Source organism: Dermacentor albipictus, chromosome 1, assembly GCF_038994185.2.
Source record: "Dermacentor albipictus isolate Rhodes 1998 colony chromosome 1, USDA_Dalb.pri_finalv2, whole genome shotgun sequence".
Taxonomy (NCBI): Eukaryota; Metazoa; Arthropoda; class Arachnida; order Ixodida; family Ixodidae; genus Dermacentor; species Dermacentor albipictus.
In genome coordinates this window covers 483,144,476-483,162,464 of record NC_091821.1, presented here as the reverse complement: position 1 = coordinate 483,162,464, position 17,989 = coordinate 483,144,476, and the positions used below count along the sequence as shown (strand labels likewise).

Sequence of the window (17,989 nt, the reverse complement as noted above, 5' to 3'; positions counted from 1 at the left end):
GCGGCATAAATAAAGGCGGGTGGTGCGGCAGAATCGAAGGAAGAATCATGCCTCCATAGGACCGGGTACACGAACGAAACAGCGTCGGTGAATTCGCTGTACTCTGTGTAAGCTTCTCGAATCCAAGACATCGGGGGGGACGGGGGGGAGGATTCGGTCCCGGCTTTGGCGCTTGTTCTGGCGTGTTTACTGCCGCCGCCGCTTCTCGGTCGAAGACCGCCCGGGAGGCTCTCGTAAGGTCGGGGAAGGGGGCGACGGTTTTGCAGAGCCGGGGTGTGTGTGCTGTGCAGGAGCGCGTGCGGCGCTCCTTCTTTCCTGCTGGCCGGCAGAGCGCTGATCCCGCACAATCGGTCATGCCTGCCGCGCTTCCGACGGCCGCGTCGCTATCGGGGCCGCGCACCGGCGGCGAGGAAATATTGCGCCCTGGGATGCTGGGAGGCCATCTCGTCGCGTCTGGCGAGGAAGAGATGCGTGCAGTGCTGCAAGCGGGGAAACCGGAGTGCGCGTTAGCCAGTCGGGAACCGCAGTTGCGACGAGGATATACTCGGGCGGGAAAGCGCACGAGGATTGCACGGTCAGTAAGGCTTGTAATGGGTGCGAGGAAGCTGTGCTACGCCTGTTACCGATAAGCAGGAAGAAACGGAGGTGGTGGCGAGACGGCAAACTTCCAACTGAACGTTTACCCTCAAGAGCGCTCGCTTCGATTATGCTGTACAAGAAGGGTGACGTGATCGCAGTGTTTAACAGGAACCTGTGCGGCGCAGCTTAGTCTGATTGAACGTAACAAGAAGTATTCGTCTCAGCTGTAGGCATTGACTGACGCTTCGTCGCCACTGGTCATTCATTCTTTGCTGAAGCTCTCTGCTTCGCAGCCGCGCTGCAGCTTCTCCCAACGCTGCACTGTTCTGTGGGAAAACCGCGCGTGCGTGTCAGCCTCTCTCTCTCTTTCTCTCTCTCTCGAGTGTTCCACGAGGACGGCGTCGGGTCGCGCGCGTGAGCGGAGGGGTAGGCCGCGCGCGGCGTGTGGCGTTTCCTCCTTTCTTTTTTTCGTTTAACCCCATCCCTCCCGTTTTCTTTCGAACACGACCATGTGTACGCGTGCGTGATGACGGTCTGCTGGCTCGGTCATAGTGAGCGTGGTTAATACAAGGTGCAGGCATTTATTTATTCGGGCTTGCTATACAGCCTGCACAGAGACCACACAGCTCGAGACGGCGAGGGGAAAAAAAAAAAGAAAACCTGCGTACATAAAAGCTTTATTTTTCTTGCTTCTCCAAAACGTCACAAGCTATATTTCTAAATAAGCTAATTAGCAAGCGCCAAGTTGCCAGCGTCGTGAGATACTTTGCGCATTTTGCGTAATTTATTGAGCGCCCTCGGAAAAATAGCACGTTGTGATATGTGATGCAGCCCAATCTCTGTGTGCATGTCGTATCTGTAGTTCACTTGTATCGCTTATGAATCCTCTCAACCATACCTGTTCCCCCTGCCTCCCTCCCCCTCCCTCTTACCCTTTCGTCACCAGGACGAAATAAATTCTAATCACATGATGCGCTTCTAGAAGTGAGAGAGAGTAACGTTGATTTAAATTATCACCGGCTGAGATCCTGGTAAGTACGAAGTTCGCCGAGTGCCCCGAGGCTTATCTGCGCGCGCACCGTGGCGTACCGGCGCGCAAACGTGCCCCGCTCCGTGCTGGCGCGCACTTCCGCGGCGGCAACGAAACGGGAGCAAACGCGCGTTCACGTCGTCCTGGCCCGCGTCGTCTTGCCTTTCAATCTGGTCACGCGGCGCGGCGCCAAGAAACAAAGCTGCCGGAACGGGAGAGCGAACAGGAAACGGGCTCCGGAACGGTGGAGGGGGGGGAGTCGGCTCCGCCGTTCCTCGGTACGGAAGTGGAGATCGCGAAGAGAGGCAACTTCGCGCGGGAAAGAAGGAAGGTGAGAAGAGCGCGGAGAGGGGCGGCGCGCGCGTGCGAACCGCAGAATGGGAGAGAGACGAGCGACCGCAATCGAAACCGAAAGAGAACGGAAAGAAGAGAGAGAAAAAAGTTCAGCGAGTGTTTTTCTCTCTTTTTTTTCTCTTGCTCGCGAACCGCTCGTCCTACGAAGCGAGCGGCCCGCGCGCTGCCGTCCCGCGCGGCAGCGTCTAAAAGCGGTGGGCGCGGTCGCCCGGTCGGCTGCTTTTTATGGTACGTTCACACTGAGGAATCCGGCGTCTACAGCGAATGGAATTCTCCTGCCGCCGAAAATCGCGTAGTTCACACTGCTTGCGGACCGCGCCGCCGGAAAGACATACAGCGCCATCTGCCCCATAAAATGCTAACCTCCAATCAAGCGCGGGATGTCCCGGATGTTCGCGCGGCTCGAAATTGCGCAGCAGTTGTTTCCGCTCGCGTCGAGTTCGTGTGTTTATGTTGCGCGTCTCCACCATTGCTTGGAAAGACAATGATGAACTCCGAGCAAGAAGAGGGAGTACTGCTCGGCCTGTTGGCAAGCACCTTTCTGGCGATGCATGACGCGCAGAAGCATTCGCCGATGAGACGGCGGCAGCGGCGTTGGTGGGTTCGCCCACCAATCTCGCGACCGATGTTGTGCCACAAGTCGTCCTTCTGCACGTTGTCTTTGTGCTTCAAGTGGCGCTTATCGTAGAGGACTGGGTGGTTGCGCACCAGTTCGATCAGCATTTCGGATGTGGATGTCGCGGCGGACTTTGATGACTGCGACGACTGCGACATGACGCGAGACTCGGCCGCCATCTTTGGAAGTTCTGTTTCGCGCTCCCCGATTGGTCAGCGCCGCGCGGCGGCGAGGCAATCCGGCGGCAGCTGCCGCAAAAATCGGTACGGGAGCGATCGGCGCGGAAGGGGCTTTTCCGGCGGATCTCGCCGCCGCCGAACTGGGTTCCGCCGAACTGGGCGCCGCTCCAGACGCCGAATGTCTCAGTGTGAACGGGGCATTACTCCTGTTTCTTTCGTCATTTTGCACCTAAAAAGAGAATCGTTGCAGATTGGCGCTGCTTATGGCGGTAGCCCTGCCAACGGGGATGGCACGAGCGGTTGCGAATCGGTTCCGAAACTAGTGCAGCGCAGGTTCAAGCTGGCGAAGAAACGCACGTAGGAATTCACTCGCGAGAATACCATGGGTAATAACGACTACAATCGGTAACCTTTCAGCAACAGACGGAAAAATAGGCAAGCGAATGACAACGTTCAAAATCAAGAGGAGCGGTGAAGGGGCGTCTTTTGCTGTAGAAAGAAGGAACAAACAGGGACTCGTCGACTGTACTGGCGGCACGCGAACGCCACGTGGCACGAGTGAGGAATTGAATTCGCGAAAGCTGTACGCCGCGGTGTGCGTGCTAGCGTGGCTTCACGCCCATTGCGTCATCTCTCTTCCCCGCGAACCCAAGCAGCAGTGGCACAAAGACAACAAACTTTGCGCTTCTCGGGCGGCGCTCACTCGGTTCCCTCCGTCCTCTTGGCGCACCGAGCGCGAACGACCTCGACGTCCTTGGCGGCGCGTCGAAGTGGGGGCCCGCCGCGCGGACACGACCGTCCTGTGGCGCGTGGCCCCACCTCTCCCTTGATTTCGGGCCCGATCCAGGAGCAACAGCGCGCAGTGGGGGTCTCGCTGGCTGGCTGGCCCGCTTCTCGCTGCTGCGTGCACGCCGGCGCGTTCCGGGAAACGCGGCGCTCTATCCTGATTTATCGGCCGCCCTTTGCGCCGGTGCCGCGGATTGAGCGCGCCCGTCGAGTGAAGCACGCCGCCGAGGCCGCCGCTCGCGGGACCAGATCCCGCGTGGATTTTTTTCGTGCCGAGCCAGCGGCGCCGACTTTGTAGCGGCGTCGTTCGGAGACGCGACGAATGCCTGGTTTGCGGGCGAGGTACGAAGCCCCGTTCTGCGCGGGGGTCGTGTGCGCTTGTTCGATGGTGATGATCTTGCTGCCAGACTATATATATATGTATACGTTCAGGGTCGAGTGATACGACCGAACACAAGAAATCTGTAAGCATGACAAATCAAAGAACTGCATGTTCGACGCTTGCTGGCCTGTTCTTTTTTTTGGTGCCTGTTAATTTCGATTTAGCGGGATTTCTCTAGCAGCACTTATTCCTTGTTGTGAACGAATGGCTCTGTGGCGTAAATGGGGAGCACATGTGTGGTTCATATAGTTGCCAGGTTTCAACGCTGAATTGACGGCTGGGTACGTTCACTCCTTCCGCGGTGTTTTAGTCTGTGTTGTGTGCAGAGGACGTTGGTAGGTAGGCACGACACCCGACTTCGTCATATAGAAAAAGCTGTTACACGTGCGAATGCGAGGAAAACGTTTCCCGTGCGATAGGCGCAGCCGTTGACTTTTCTCGTCAACCTTCAGACCGTTTCGCGGAGGCCGGGACAAGTAATCTGGGACAGTAGCCGTATAGCCCCTTCGCTTCGTTGCAAAATACGCAGCCGATTTCGCGAGTCTGGTGTTCAGCATACCGGCAGTTGCAGCCGAAGCGGGCCTAATTATTATCTAACCCCTGGCGAGTTTTAATTACACGCGATCGGAACTAGCACCGTGTTACCTACCGCTCGTCTGTCGAGCCTGTGGCCGCAATTGTACGCTCGTAAACAAGTTTCGGTGGTCATTAATAACGTCCGCGTGAACACGCTGGCACGTCGGCAGACGGCCACGCGCTCTCGGGAATTCGGTGGCGCTCAAAGCCATGACAGGCCCGACCCCCCCTACGCAAGAGGGCATAGACGGAGGCGCGAGCGAAGCCCCTTCATTACGGGCCCGGTCCGCCAGCCAACTCCACCGGTTGCTCGCACCAACGCGCTCTCGCGGAAACTGCGGCGTGCTGTGGCCGCAACGGGCTTCGTCCGCGGCGAGAAGCAACAACAACAACACAAAAAAAGGCCGTGCCTGCGACGGGCCACGTCCGGCGCAAGTGCCGAACAGCGGGAGGCCCTGTGACGGGCACGTGCGGTCCTCCCGCCGTTGCTCGCGTCTGTGTGCGGCACTCGCTGCAACGCTGCCGTGTATTGAGCGGGGGCCGGCGGGTGGGCAGACAGCGGCGGGAAGGGGGGGGGGTGGTAGCGGCGCGGCGACGGGGCCAGACCAGATACGGCGGCCCTGATGGATGGTCCGTTTCACGCCCGGCCGCTGGCGGCGGCGCGCACAACACGCAATTTGGCCCGGCCGCGACCGCCCGCAGGGTCTTTTCTTTTTCTTTCTCGGGACCGCCGGCTCTGCCACCCGATGGCCCATACAACTGCCTTCCCCGCGACTCTGTCCCCTCTTCTCTGTCTGTTCCTACAGCCCGTGCACCGGCGACCTCAGAGCCCTGGAGGAATTTTCGCGCAAGGCTTAGCTCTGCGCCGACATCGGCGCGCATCTTCTTTCGTCTATTTTCTTTATTTGACTGAGGTGTGCGGGGCGTCGGCTGCCTCGTTCTTAGCAAAAATCAGCGATTCTACGTGCTGCGCGCGGGTCCACGCTCTGTGATGTCGCTGCTAGAGGTTTTGCTCGCTTGTTTTGTGGTTGTTGTGCCATTACCACAAGCCCGGATTCCGAATCTGCAAGATGCGGAATCTATCCTGCGAGCGCCATAATTCTCCCTTCACAAGACAAGATGCTGCGCCTTCGTGCGGGAGAAGCCTCGGCGGAGCAGCGTGTTTTGACGTGTCCGCGTGTGCCCGACGGCCCGGCGCCGCACCTCCCTTGCCGGGAGGTCACCGCGCGCGCGAACTTTGAACCGAGTGGCCAGCGCGGTCGCTGGTTGGACCCCTCGGACGACCGTCGTGTGCTGACTTTGTATTGGGCCGTTTGAGTGACAATGGGCCTCGGGGATTATAAAAGCAGCGACACGCCGCTCGAAAACAGGATCTGCCGACCCCACCGGGAGAGAGTGTCGATCCCGACTGGGGTGAGATGTGTAACGCGTTTTCGCCGGACGTCGTCGTGCGAGAACAGTCGCGTTTGTTGTGAGCACTCGGCCCCAGTGCCGACCCGTTCATGTCCTGTATGATAACCTGTCTATAATGTATAAAGTCCCTTTTGTTATTCTCATCGACGCCAGGCTCGGAGTCTTCGCTACCAACGCTCTGTCACGAAACGGGTGACGAGCGCTACGGGACCACAAAGCCGTATTCGTGGTGCAGCGGTGCAAGTTCGTAACACTGGATGGCAGCTACGGGATTGACCGGCATCAGCTACCTCGGCGCGGTGAGTGCCTGAAGTTTACCTCAAACACCAGACTTTCTCTGACACAGGTTATAGTAGCTTAGGGAAGGATTTGGTGTTGCATTGTGATAACCTTGTGTGTTTCAAGCCTAGTAAGAGTGTTTTGGAAACCAGGGGATGCTGAGGGGGTAAACAGGGCAGTGTGTGAAATACTTGCATATGTCTTACTAGTAGCATTATAGTAGCGTACGGCAGGTATATTCAAAAAGGGTAAACAGCAGGAGGACAGTGTGAACGATGGAGAAGTACAAGGTGAAGGAACTTCTCGAAATTTGTGAGGAGTTGGGCATTGAGTTGGGCTCAACCAAAAGAAAGAATGCGATCCTTGAGGTCATGAGGACTGGGGACGTAACGGCTGAGGAAGCCGCTGAGGCCTGGGCGGATATCAAGGAACGTCGGGAAAGGGAGGAAAGGGAGAAGGAACGTTGCGAGCAGGAAAGGAGAGAACAGCAACGTCGCGAGGAGGAAAAGGAGGAAAGGAGAGAGATTCGTGAGCACGAGCTTAAAATGAAAGAGTTGGAGACCCGAAATAGCTCGCCAGCGCCTAGACTCACTTCTAATGTTCCAAGAATACGCGATCAACTTCCACCCTTTGTCGTCGGAGAGGATATGGCCAAATACCTCGTGAAATTTGAGCACGTCTGCGAACGGAATAGCATTGAGCGATCCCTTTGGGCACAGAATCTGTTAGCGTTGCTTCCTGGGGAGGCATCAGACGTAATAACTTGCTTATCGAAAGAGGCGTTTGAGAGCTACAGTGATGTGAAGGAAGCGCTACTGCGGAAGTACAAATTGTCGCCCGAAGCTTTCCGGCAGAGGTTCCGGTATGCAAAAAAGGGTAAGGAGTCGAATGTTGACTTCGCGTTTCGTCTAAAAGCCGACTTGGTGGAATGGCTGAAGGGCGAAGAGGTTTACGACGACCGCGACAAAATTGTCGAATGCATCGCGTTGGAGCAGTTCTACCGTTGCATTGATGAGGATGTCCGGCTCTGGCTGCAAGATAGGCTAAAGGAGGTTAAGCTAAACAAGGCAGCAGAGTTAGCGGAAGAGTATTACACCCGCCGCAGCTTGCACAGCAAGGCAGTGCGCATAGAAAAAGCAGATAGAAGAGATGGGTTTTACGGGAAGCCCGACGAACGGAAGGAAATCACGCGTCGCGAGTTTCGGGACGACGAGTCCCTTCCCAAAGAAACTGTAAGGGATGGACAGAATGCATCTCAGAATGATGACGATGGTCCGAAACAGCGAAACGAAATGACGCGTTCTTTTGAAAAACGGAGACCGTTAACCTGCTACAATTGCAAAAAGCAAGGGCACATCGCTGCAAGCTGCCCAGAGAGAATTGCTTTTGCAACGGTACAGGAAGCTCACAAAAACATACGTCTATTGGAGCCCTATGTGCAGGAAATTAAGGTAAACGGCAAGAAGTGCCGAGCACTGCGGGACTCTGCAGCAACTATGGACGTTGTTCACCCGTCTTTCGTCTCCTCGAGTGATTTTACGGGAGAGTGCGTTAGGATACGGCAAGTGGCCGAGAAGGAGAGTGTCTGTTTACCGATCGCAACGGTTATCATTGAAGGAGAATTTGGGAAACTTAACACCGAAGCCGCTGTGTCAGCCGCCCTCCCGGAGCAATTTTCCTACCTCTTCTCAAATAGCTCGGAGCAGCTGCTGAGGGATCAGGGCAAATCATTCTTTGCCGACGTGGCGTACATGGCCCCCACGCGATCCAAAGCGCGCCCGCTGTCGAGGGAACTTGACTTAGCGTCGGTGAGCGAAAGGCGGTGCGGCACACGGACCGATCACGGTAACTTGAGTGGCGAGCAGTCACGGGAGAGGCAGAGCTCGGAGGCTGGCCTAGACGAGCGGGTCCTGGAAGTGAGTGGGAGTGACGCGGGCAGTGCTAGCCGCGATAGAGACTCGACGCCGAAATTAGGCGACGCGGGCTCCGCACTCACTCCGGTTTCCGCCAGCTGGCAGGAGCAGGCTGCAGTTGAAAGGGAAACTCGGATTCGCGAACAACAGGAAGATTGTTCACTAGCCGATCTGAGGAAGAGCGTCAAACGGGGAGTGAAAGAAAAGGGGGTTTCATTTGGCAAGGAATCTGGCTTATTGTACCGCCGCTACACGGATAAGCAGGGTCGCAAATATAAGCAGCTTCGGATTCCGCGAAAATATCGCCGGGAAAAATGAATGACCTCATTTGCTTCCTCAGAAGTATGTTTTCGGTCCAAAGCGATTTCAAGGGGACCATTCTATTTGTAATTATTATTGCTGATTAATAATTGTTTCTATTTTGGTGTGTTGTTGATTTGAAAACTGATTGTTTGAGCCTTGTGTGCTAGATCGTACACCTGCCTCTTGTTGCAGCGGGAGAAAAAGGGGATAGCGATTAATTAGGTTGATTTGAATTATGGCTTTGTCTGGTGTTTGACGGGAGACAGAGGGCACTTGTTCGTGTTGGGTGTTGCCTTTTGCCGGTCGGTTTTGCAAGCTGCAGAACGACCAAGCGGGACCAGTGGCGAGAAGCAAGGTCTTAGGAACGACCCGAGCGGAGCTGGTCAAGGTGCCTTGGCGACGACGTGGTGAGCAGAGCTCCTGTCCTGGCGAGTCGGACCTGGGCACGTGATGTTCCCTGGCGTCCCGACACTGGACGTGAACTTGGACGAGCCTGACGAACGTGCGCGCCTGGCATCCGAGCCACGTGGAGGCAGCTCGTCTTCCCGGCGCCTTATCTGAGGGCGGGGATGCTGTTGTGCCATTACCACAAGCCCGGATTCCGAATCTGCAAGATGCGGAATCTATCCTGCGAGCGCCATAATTCTCCCTTCACAAGACAAGATGCTGCGCCTTCGTGCGGGAGAAGCCTCGGCGGAGCAGCGTGTTTTGACGTGTCCGCGTGTGCCCGACGGCCCGGCGCCGCACCTCCCTTGCCGGGAGGTCACCGCGCGCGCGAACTTTGAACCGAGTGGCCAGCGCGGTCGCTGGTTGGACCCCTCGGACGACCGTCGTGTGCTGACTTTGTATTGGGCCGTTTGAGTGACAATGGGCCTCGGGGATTATAAAAGCAGCGACACGCCGCTCGAAAACAGGATCTGCCGACCCCACCGGGAGAGAGTGTCGATCCCGACTGGGGTGAGATGTGTAACGCGTTTTCGCCGGACGTCGTCGTGCGAGAACAGTCGCGTTTGTTGTGAGCACTCGGCCCCAGTGCCGACCCGTTCATGTCCTGTATGATAACCTGTCTATAATGTATAAAGTCCCTTTTGTTATTCTCATCGACGCCAGGCTCGGAGTCTTCGCTACCAACGCTCTGTCACGAAACGGGTGACGAGCGCTACGGGACCACAAAGCCGTATTCGTGGTGCAGCGGTGCAAGTTCGTAACATGGTACATGCATTCCTTCGTGATTGCGTCGAAATAGGGTGCGTTTCGTATTTACCTAAGACAAGTGAGCCCCTCCGCCCCTACGTCGAAAGAAGTTGCACTCGGTTTAAGCGAGACCCGACTCAGAGGACTGCCCGGTAATTTGTTGGGGCTTGCGATTCGAGCGTAGCGGCGGACACGATCGTGTAATTGGCGCAATTCACGACGCCGAATGTGCAGACGGATTTAGAAATTACAGATTTTCGCCTTATTTACAAATGACGCGAGCTGTCGAGCTGGAAACGAGGCTCACCTAACCCGCGTTATAATCGCGCTCTGGGTGGCATAACGCCCGACACCCGGCGTCAGCTCCTCCCGCGTGGAACTAACTCTCTCTGCTGCTTCTGCACGCGGTGCCGCCGCTTTCCCAGCTGCGAAATCGCGGCTACTAGCCCCGCACTCGCGCCCTTATGCAAAGAGCGCCGAGCTTCGTTTCACCAGCTCCGCGTCGGCTCGCCGCGCCTACTCCGCACAGGCACGCATACCCTGCGCGCCGCGGCGGCAGATAGCAGCGCGCGTTAATTAAGCGCGGCGTGCGGCGACTAATGAGGCTTCGAAGCGGCGGCGCCCGACCGGATGCGGCAGGGCTTCCCCGCGGCTTTGTTTTTGCCGCTGACGCGTTCGCCCCTGCTTTGACGCGCGCGCACGTGATGTGCACGCGCGGCGAGTGACTCCGCGGCGACTCGGTTGTCGCGAACCTGAGGGACCACGTGCCGTGTTCGCAGGGGGCGTGCTTCGGAGTGGTCAGTCGAGACCGTTGGTTCGTTGTCCACGGCCCCGAGCATCGCCATCTAGTGCGCATATGCTTCGACCGGTGTAATTTCGGGGCCCCCTGGTGTGCGTTGCGTTGTCGCGCTGCGTGGTACCGTCGGTGTCCGACCTGTGCAAAGCAGAGCCTGTCGGGTCGGGAAAGCCAGTGGCTTCGAAGCTGGAACTTGCGCTGTATATTTAGTCTTTCGAGTTACTTGGTCGTTTAGCTAATTCTTGTGCACAGAAGTGCATGGACCAGAAAACTAGTGGCATTAGAATGGTCGTTTAGATGTGTGCATTTCTTTTTCTATCGGTTATTGAGTCAACAGTGAAGTTGGATGGCTTAAGAAGCAGGGTGGCAGCAGATACCGCCTATGCGAGGAAGGTGGCACTGTTCCCTGACTTTGTATCCGTTTCGTCCCTATACGCACTTAAGCGTATACATGTACAATACATGTACAAGTGTACCTAAGCAATTTCTGCGCTTGCTTTAGACGCCTGGGGGGAGGGGGGGGGGGTACATGTATTAGGAGTGTCGGCGTCATCACCTGTTTCTTTTATCGCATCTAACGTTATGCCCCACATGCTGGTGAACGGCACCGTCCGTCGCACCTCGTATACCTATAGTCTATAAACCACGACAAAGCTTTGTTGGGCACTTATGCCGTCGATGTTCGCTGTCCCTCATGCATACCTGCTGCCTCAGAGATTCTCGATGTTGAACCGTGCCCCTTTATCGCTTCAGGCAAGCGTCGTGACCCCATTGTCTCTTTTCTCCCGCAGGCAACGACGGTGCGGATCCAGAAAGAAAACGGCGGTGAGTGTTTCCGAATATCATTATTTCTTTTTTTCGGCATGCGTGCCGTGACTGTTGACTCGCTTCCTTGTGTGACCATATGCGCCGGTTCGTCCTGGGCGGCTCTACGAGTGAATTCGAGCGGAATTGAACGGATTAACGAGAAAACGGGAGCGGTGAAAGTGAAGTAGGGGACCTCCATTCTTGTTGGCCTTTCGGTGTCGCGCGCACGGTAGCAGCTGCGTGTGCTTGAGAAAGAGAGAGAGAAATAGATAATGCAACAGCTTTGGACCTTAACATTTACGTGTTTGCGTTACGTGTTGCGTTACAGTGCGACACTCTGGCTTGAGTAAATTTAAATTTCAAGCAATTAAATATGGCAATGCATCCGTCCGGGTGCCTGCAGCGGTGTATAGCATAGCTGGAAGCTCCAGGACGCTCCAGATTTGACGATAGTTTTGTCAGACCTATACCTCGTACCTAATTATGGCATGACTTTCGACAACTCGACAGCGAGGGAGTGGCTGTGCTATTGTAGATGGCCTGTTTATCTCGCGGTTCCACACGATTCGGATTCGGTCGCTCGTTCGCGCGGACCATATAACATATAAAGCGCGTGGACAAGCGAGGCAAAGTGGTACTTTGAGCTCGCCTGGTTTCACGCGCAACACGACGCCGTCCGCTTTCCTCGGCGTCGCCAACCTTCTTTCCTATCTATCTGGGGGTGCCGCTGCGCCGCGGTGCTCCCCCCCCCCCTCGCTCATTGTTCGTCGCTGCGTCGGCAGAATGAGCCGCGCTGTCGCCCGGCGCGCTCCCAATATATTCCGGACGCGGCTGCCCCCCCTCCCATTGTTGCGGTGCGCGCAGTCGCAGCGCCGAGCCTTTCTCCTCTCCACCGGCAACGCGCTGGCCCCGGGCACACGCACGACTGGTCTCGCCTCTGACGTCGGCGGCCAGAGCGTTCACCGCGAGGCCCGCGGCGAAGCGGATATGTTACTGCCTCTGTTCCGAGAGCCACGACTGAAAGGCGTATGCGCGTCACACGCACCCGACCGCGTTTGGCGCTCGCTGTGGTGCGGCATTGATAGATGCCGCGCGCGATGGGAAGAACTAAACCACTTAAATTTATTTTCTATCCGACTTGCAATTCCGCGTTCTGCTCATTCAAAAGGTTCTCGAAGTCCCTGTCAAATCTGTTACCCGCCCTATGGAGTTATTGGTCGCTCCTGTACCCGTCCCGCATGAAACTAGGTGACCGCGCCCTCGCGGTCCTACTCGCCTGTCATAACGCGACCGCTTTCCGAGTCGCGTGGTTCCCGCCGCGCGATCTTTATCCCGTCAGGGCGCAGAGAGCAGCAAGGTAGAAAGAAAAAACAAACGGTACTTGACCACTGCTACGAGGGCGCCTTAGCACGAAAACAAAAGCGCGAAAAAAAAAATAGCGCTCCCGCTCGCGGCTTCCTCGCGCGCAGGCCTTCGGCTGCCAGAGACGAACGCGGCCGGGGCACCGCCAATTAAGGATGCCGGCGGCGAGCGTCGTCTCTGGTATTCCCAGAGCCCCCCTGCGTCCGCCGCTGCCGGCTCGCTCACGCGCTGCTCATTCGGTGCCCCTGCAACAACCGCCGTGCTCCGCCGCCCTGCCCGCGAGCCGCCGTGCCTGAGTCACTGCCGCGCCTGCGTTCCCTTCCGCCGCGTCCCGCGGGTGATGAACGGCCCCGGCGGCCCCGCGCGACGAAATATAATTAGGGGACGGCGGCGGCAGCGAGCGAGCGCGGCCCGCCGAGAGATCGCTCCTCTCGGAGCGTCGTCCCCCCGCTGCCTCTCGCCGAAGGCCGCGGACGAGGCCTCATTAAATGCGACGGGGCCCGCTTTGGCGGCAACGCATCTCGCGGGGCCGCCGCCGGTGCGCACGGGCCGAAGGACGGTCGGCGGCGCGTTTTTACGGCCGGGGGTGCCTTTTTCTTTCGCTCAGGGTGGGCATTAGTCGAATTGGAGGCGCTCTCCGTCGGCTCGCTCTGCGCGCACCACCGAAAGGAGGCGGGAGGGCCGCTTCTCGCAGCTGCGCGCGGGACGGACGTCCGTCTGCCTCGGTTTGCCGCTGCTGCGGCGCCCGAGAAATGTAGCGTGAGCGCACCTGAATGTGCTGGCCCACTGTGTCGAGGGCAATGCGAAGTGGAAAAAAGATCGAGGCAACTGTTAGTTTCTCCTTTCCCGAAAATTGTCTCGCTCCCGTCCCACTAGCCTGCGTGTGTTTACGATGGACCTGGCTGTCTCTTTTTCTACGTTGCTGCTGGAGCCGCGTTATCTGTCCGACCGGCAGCCCTCGGTACCTCCTTGGTTGCCGCGCTTACAGTGGTCTTGTGAAAGAGAACGCACGCTTTGTCTGCCTTATTTCTGCCTAGCATTGAAATCCTGTCGTAAAATCTCTAGGCGCGAGCCTCGTTCAACCCCATTTCCGATAAATCGGCGCTCGTACGCTGCTGTCAGACTGACTCGCACCGAATGGTCGCTCGTCTGCCCGTCGCCGTAGACGAGGGCGCAGTAATGTGCGCTGCGCGGTCTTTCTCTCTAGTTTCTTGTTGTGCCGGTCACTTAACAGGCTGCCAAGGCTCCGTGTTTCAGCCCGCTGTCGCTCGATTGCGCGCGGATGAGACAGTCGACGAGTCTTTCCTGCTTTCGCAAGCCCCGTCTCCTCGTTTCCGCGTAAACGGCGCGGACTCTTCGCTCTCCCGTCGCACTCGACACAACGCCGGCAGCGCCCCGAGGGACACGAGGAGCAAGGCTGCCGCTGTTCTTTCGCTTCCTCTTTCTCGAAACGCGCTCTCGCGTGGTCGCCCGCGTCTCTCGCACCGGCGGCACAGAGCCAGGAAACGATCGCGCGCTGGCTCGGCGCGGCTTCAAAGAACGCGCAGTGGCAGCGCGGCGGATGCGACGCTTCGTTGGCTTTGGCTCGGCGCGCCAGCGGGCACGCATCGCGCGAACGGGGGGGGCTAAGCACCAGCGGAGGAGGAGGGGGAGGGGAAGGCGAGCGAGGTCGCTTTTTGTCGGCGCTCGCGATGCGTGTATGCGGGCGCGCACGTTTTCTCTGAACCCGCGGCCGCCGCGGCCTGCTGGCGACGCGCTTTGTCCTTTTTCGTTTTTTTTTTTCAGCGCCGGCGTTCGCGGGACGCTCGTTTCGGGCCGTGCCTGCCGGCGAGCAGGAGGAACGAACGGTGGGGCACTAGCAAGAGGGAGGGGGTGGGCAGCGAGATAACGCTCCTGCGGGAGTGGATGGATGCCTAGGTAGATGCGAAAAAAACAAAAAAAAACAACCAGCACGTTATCAGTGCAGCTAACCGCGACGTTTCTTTTTCTCTCTCTGTCTTCGTTTTTGTGCTCGCGGTTTGCCGTCGGGGCTCCCTGCAACGCGACTTGCGATGCCCCGGGCCGACGCTCTCTCGCTCGGTTGCCGTAATGCGCGCGTCGCCGGGGCGTCGTGATCAGCGAGCCGAGCGCGGCGGCGCCATTAAGTTCGGGGCTCGCGCCGCGTCGTTGCGTCGAAAGCGCGCTCGCGTATACGACGCGGGGCGAGCGAGCATTTCTTTCTCGCCTCTCCGGAACAGTGGCTCGTTTTTCTGTCGCCTTCCTTTGCTTTTTTTCTTGCATTTCTCGAGCTTGTTCGCGTGTACTCGGCCAGGCGTCATTCGAGAATTCCCCCTTGGACAGGGCGCCAAAGAAAGCAACGCGTCGCATCGTTGTCGTGCCAGTCAATACGTTCGAGCGACTGTTCGTTACGTGGGAGGCAGGCAGTCTCTGGAATCGAGACGGCTGGAGGCGTCTTGCACTTTGAAGCGCGCCGTATGCGTCAAACGATTGTGGGAAAATGTGTGTAGTGTTTGTCAGAAACCGGTACGCTTCGAGGTGCATTTGCATATTAATTTACATACTATGAAAACAGTCTTGAACTTGAGGGAGAACCCTTGTATGCGTCTAAAATGACAAATTGTGGCATTGAAGTTTAGTTGCTTGTTAATTGTCTCGTGCGCACAGAAAGATACAAATGCTGGTCTGTCTAAATTATTCAGTGGATCTTTCCATGCACGCGTTGCCCAACACGAACGTGCCAGTCGGTCTTACAAAGCTCTTTTACTCGTAACTGTCGTGCTTTCGTCAATGTTGTTGAACTTTCACTCGCCAGCCGTGGCTGCCGATGTTGTCACGTAGAATTGTCATCGGGTTCGTGAGAGGAATCTACTTCCGGCAACACACGTTGCAAAAACTGACGTCACTGTTTTTTTTTTTTTCGGAGCCGTTTAAATCGGCCTCATTGTGAGCATGCAAGGCCGAATTATCGCAGGTGTTTAGATGAAAGATAGACTAACAGCGTCCTTGTTTTAGCTTCTTTGATTGTGAAATGAGCAAAAGAACGACACACAAATGAGTTTTTAGTGAAAGATGGTCTCGCGAATTTTTATTATATGCGCAGCCTATACAGGGTGTTTCAGCAAACAGTTGCAAAACCTTCTTTCTTTTATTATTGCCTGTGGCAGAGTAGCACAATAATTCTAGGCTATGAGCTGGTCTACTCGAAGAGGCGGACACCACTTGCACAGAAAATTGAAATGCATAATCGACTAATTAGCAAAAGGTCTCAATAATTTTTACTGATTATGTTATGGCACGTATTGCAATCTATAAATTCTAGCTGGTGAGACTGCAAGGCATATCCGCTTGAAAAGAATTTGTTGATTGTCACTATTTACGAGATATACGCCGTCATATTTGCGGTAAAGATGCATTGTCGTTCCGCTTACTTACTTAACAATATGTCGCTTTATGCATTGCAACACAGACGTAACTGGAACGCCGATACATATCTCCGCAGAGTTCGTGAATTAATATCTCGAAAGTGGTGTCATCCTGAGGATTCGTTCCAAGTGGATCCACCTTGCGAACTCCCTGGCTGGAATTTCTAAATTGCAATATGTGCCGTACGGTAATTACCTAAAATGTAATTGATTAGTTTTGTTAATTAGTAAGTTTAGCATTTCAGTTCTTTGTGCAAGTAATATCCGCCTCTCCGAATCGAGCAGCTCATGGCCTGATTAGAATTGTGCTATCTGGCACAGGCAATTAAAAAAAAATTGGAAGTGTTTGCTGAAACACGTGGTATTTTACACAAGTATCACAGTGGTCGCATCGCCATCGCGGGCTCTTCGCTCGGGCGTTTACTAATTCTGACAGCAAATGCAATCCACTCGGTCAATTCGTATTCATAAAATTTACCGTAGATACACGTTCGGTATTTTCCGATCATGCTAACGTGACGCCCGTCTCATCAGATTTGAGAAATGATTGGTATAGCAGTCCGAGATAGCTTCGCACACGAGCTGAAAATGCAGTTGCTACCTCTTCTGCATCGGAGAGATGATACGAGCACACAGAATATCTGTATACACGTTGGTGATTCGGTTTAATGGGCGTCAAGTTGCACGAGTAAGTACTTGTGCATTACGGAGTCGCTATAACGTAAGAGAGGCACTTGCTGCGATCTTGCCACCTGGTGCGTCCTGCGCGAATTCCTTCGGTGAGACGCGGGCAAGGTATGTCCCGCCAGATTGCAACTGCTGAGACCACCAGTCGGAGTACTTGTTGACCAGACTGCCAAGGCAGCTGTCAGGCACAAACTATGGCGATTATTTGTGGTTCGCAAGAAAGCGAGCGTGCAGAGAGAGAATCGCGACTGAAGCAGGAGGCGGGTTTCGGAAGTTTTCAGAAAAAAAAAAACCAATAAACGAGCGCGCCAACCCCCGCCCAGATTCCGAGAAAAAGTATAGCAGAGAGAGAGAGAAAGGATGGAGCACAGGCAGGTGCGCGACAGTATATGGTGAGCTTACACTCACTCCTGTACCCGGCCTCTTCCTTTTGTTCCCGTGCCCCCCTCTGCAGGTGTCCGGTACTCGATTCACCCCAAGAAGCGCAAGCTCGACTCGGACGAGCAGTCTCCGCCGGCTACTCCGTCGGCGCTTGCGGCTTCCTCGGCGCCCGCGTCCTCCGGAGAGAACGACTCGTCCAGTCGCCGGCGCGCCTCCCGTAGCCCCGAGCGCGGCGTCGAGTCGGCCTCGCGGCGCCGGCCCCAGAGCAGCCACTCGGCCGACTCCGTGCTCTCGTCGCTGAGGCCCGAGCTGCGCCAGCGCCGGATGCAGTACCACGCGGTGCGCAGGCGCAAGCTGCGCTCGGGACTCGACATGATCCGGCGCCGCAAGAGGACGAGCACCGCCGCCGCCGCCAAGCTGGCGGGAAGGAGCGACCGCAAGGTGACTATATACACATACGTCCGTCCCTAGGGGTCTTGTGCGCGCGCTTTAGCTTTAGTTCAGCTTTAGTTTTGGGGGGCTATTTAGGCTTAACTTGTAGGCTGGCGGAGAGCTTGGAAGCGACGTTCCCCTGCCCACTTCTGCGCTAACCAATGCATATCTCCAACGTGGATATCGATATCAACTCGGTGCGTTGGCAGTGTTGCAGAAGTTTACGTGGCTCACGCGTATACCGTTGCATTTTCGTAGGCAAGCGGCCGTCCTTTAATCCCCGCCAACTCGATCGACATCATAGCCTGTAATATTTGCATGGGAAATGGTTCATTCAGGTACATAAAAAAGAACATGTCCCGTATTGCGGTCATTTCCAGTCTTGAGCTTTAAGCGACAGCGGAGATGTGACATGCTTCGCTGGACTGATTGATAGCGCGGGTAGGCTTCAGCTACTTGCGGCTCAATGTTAATGCACACAATTGGAAAACGGGCTCT

At 56.2% G+C, this 17,989-nt stretch overlaps 1 protein-coding gene across 2 annotated transcripts in view; it reads left to right on the top strand.

Annotated features, from left to right (window-relative positions):
• LOC135901621 (uncharacterized) overlaps window positions 1-17,989 on the top strand; it is a 142,837-nt gene that overhangs the window by 98,990 nt on the left and 25,858 nt on the right. For both annotated transcript variants that reach the window (XM_065431479.2, XM_065431478.2), the window contains exons 4-5: window positions 11,192-11,225; window positions 17,133-17,500. In XM_065431479.2, coding sequence (XP_065287551.1) covers window positions 11,192-11,225; window positions 17,133-17,500 — 402 coding nt within the window. The remainder of the gene's footprint in view (window positions 1-11,191; window positions 11,226-17,132; window positions 17,501-17,989) is intronic.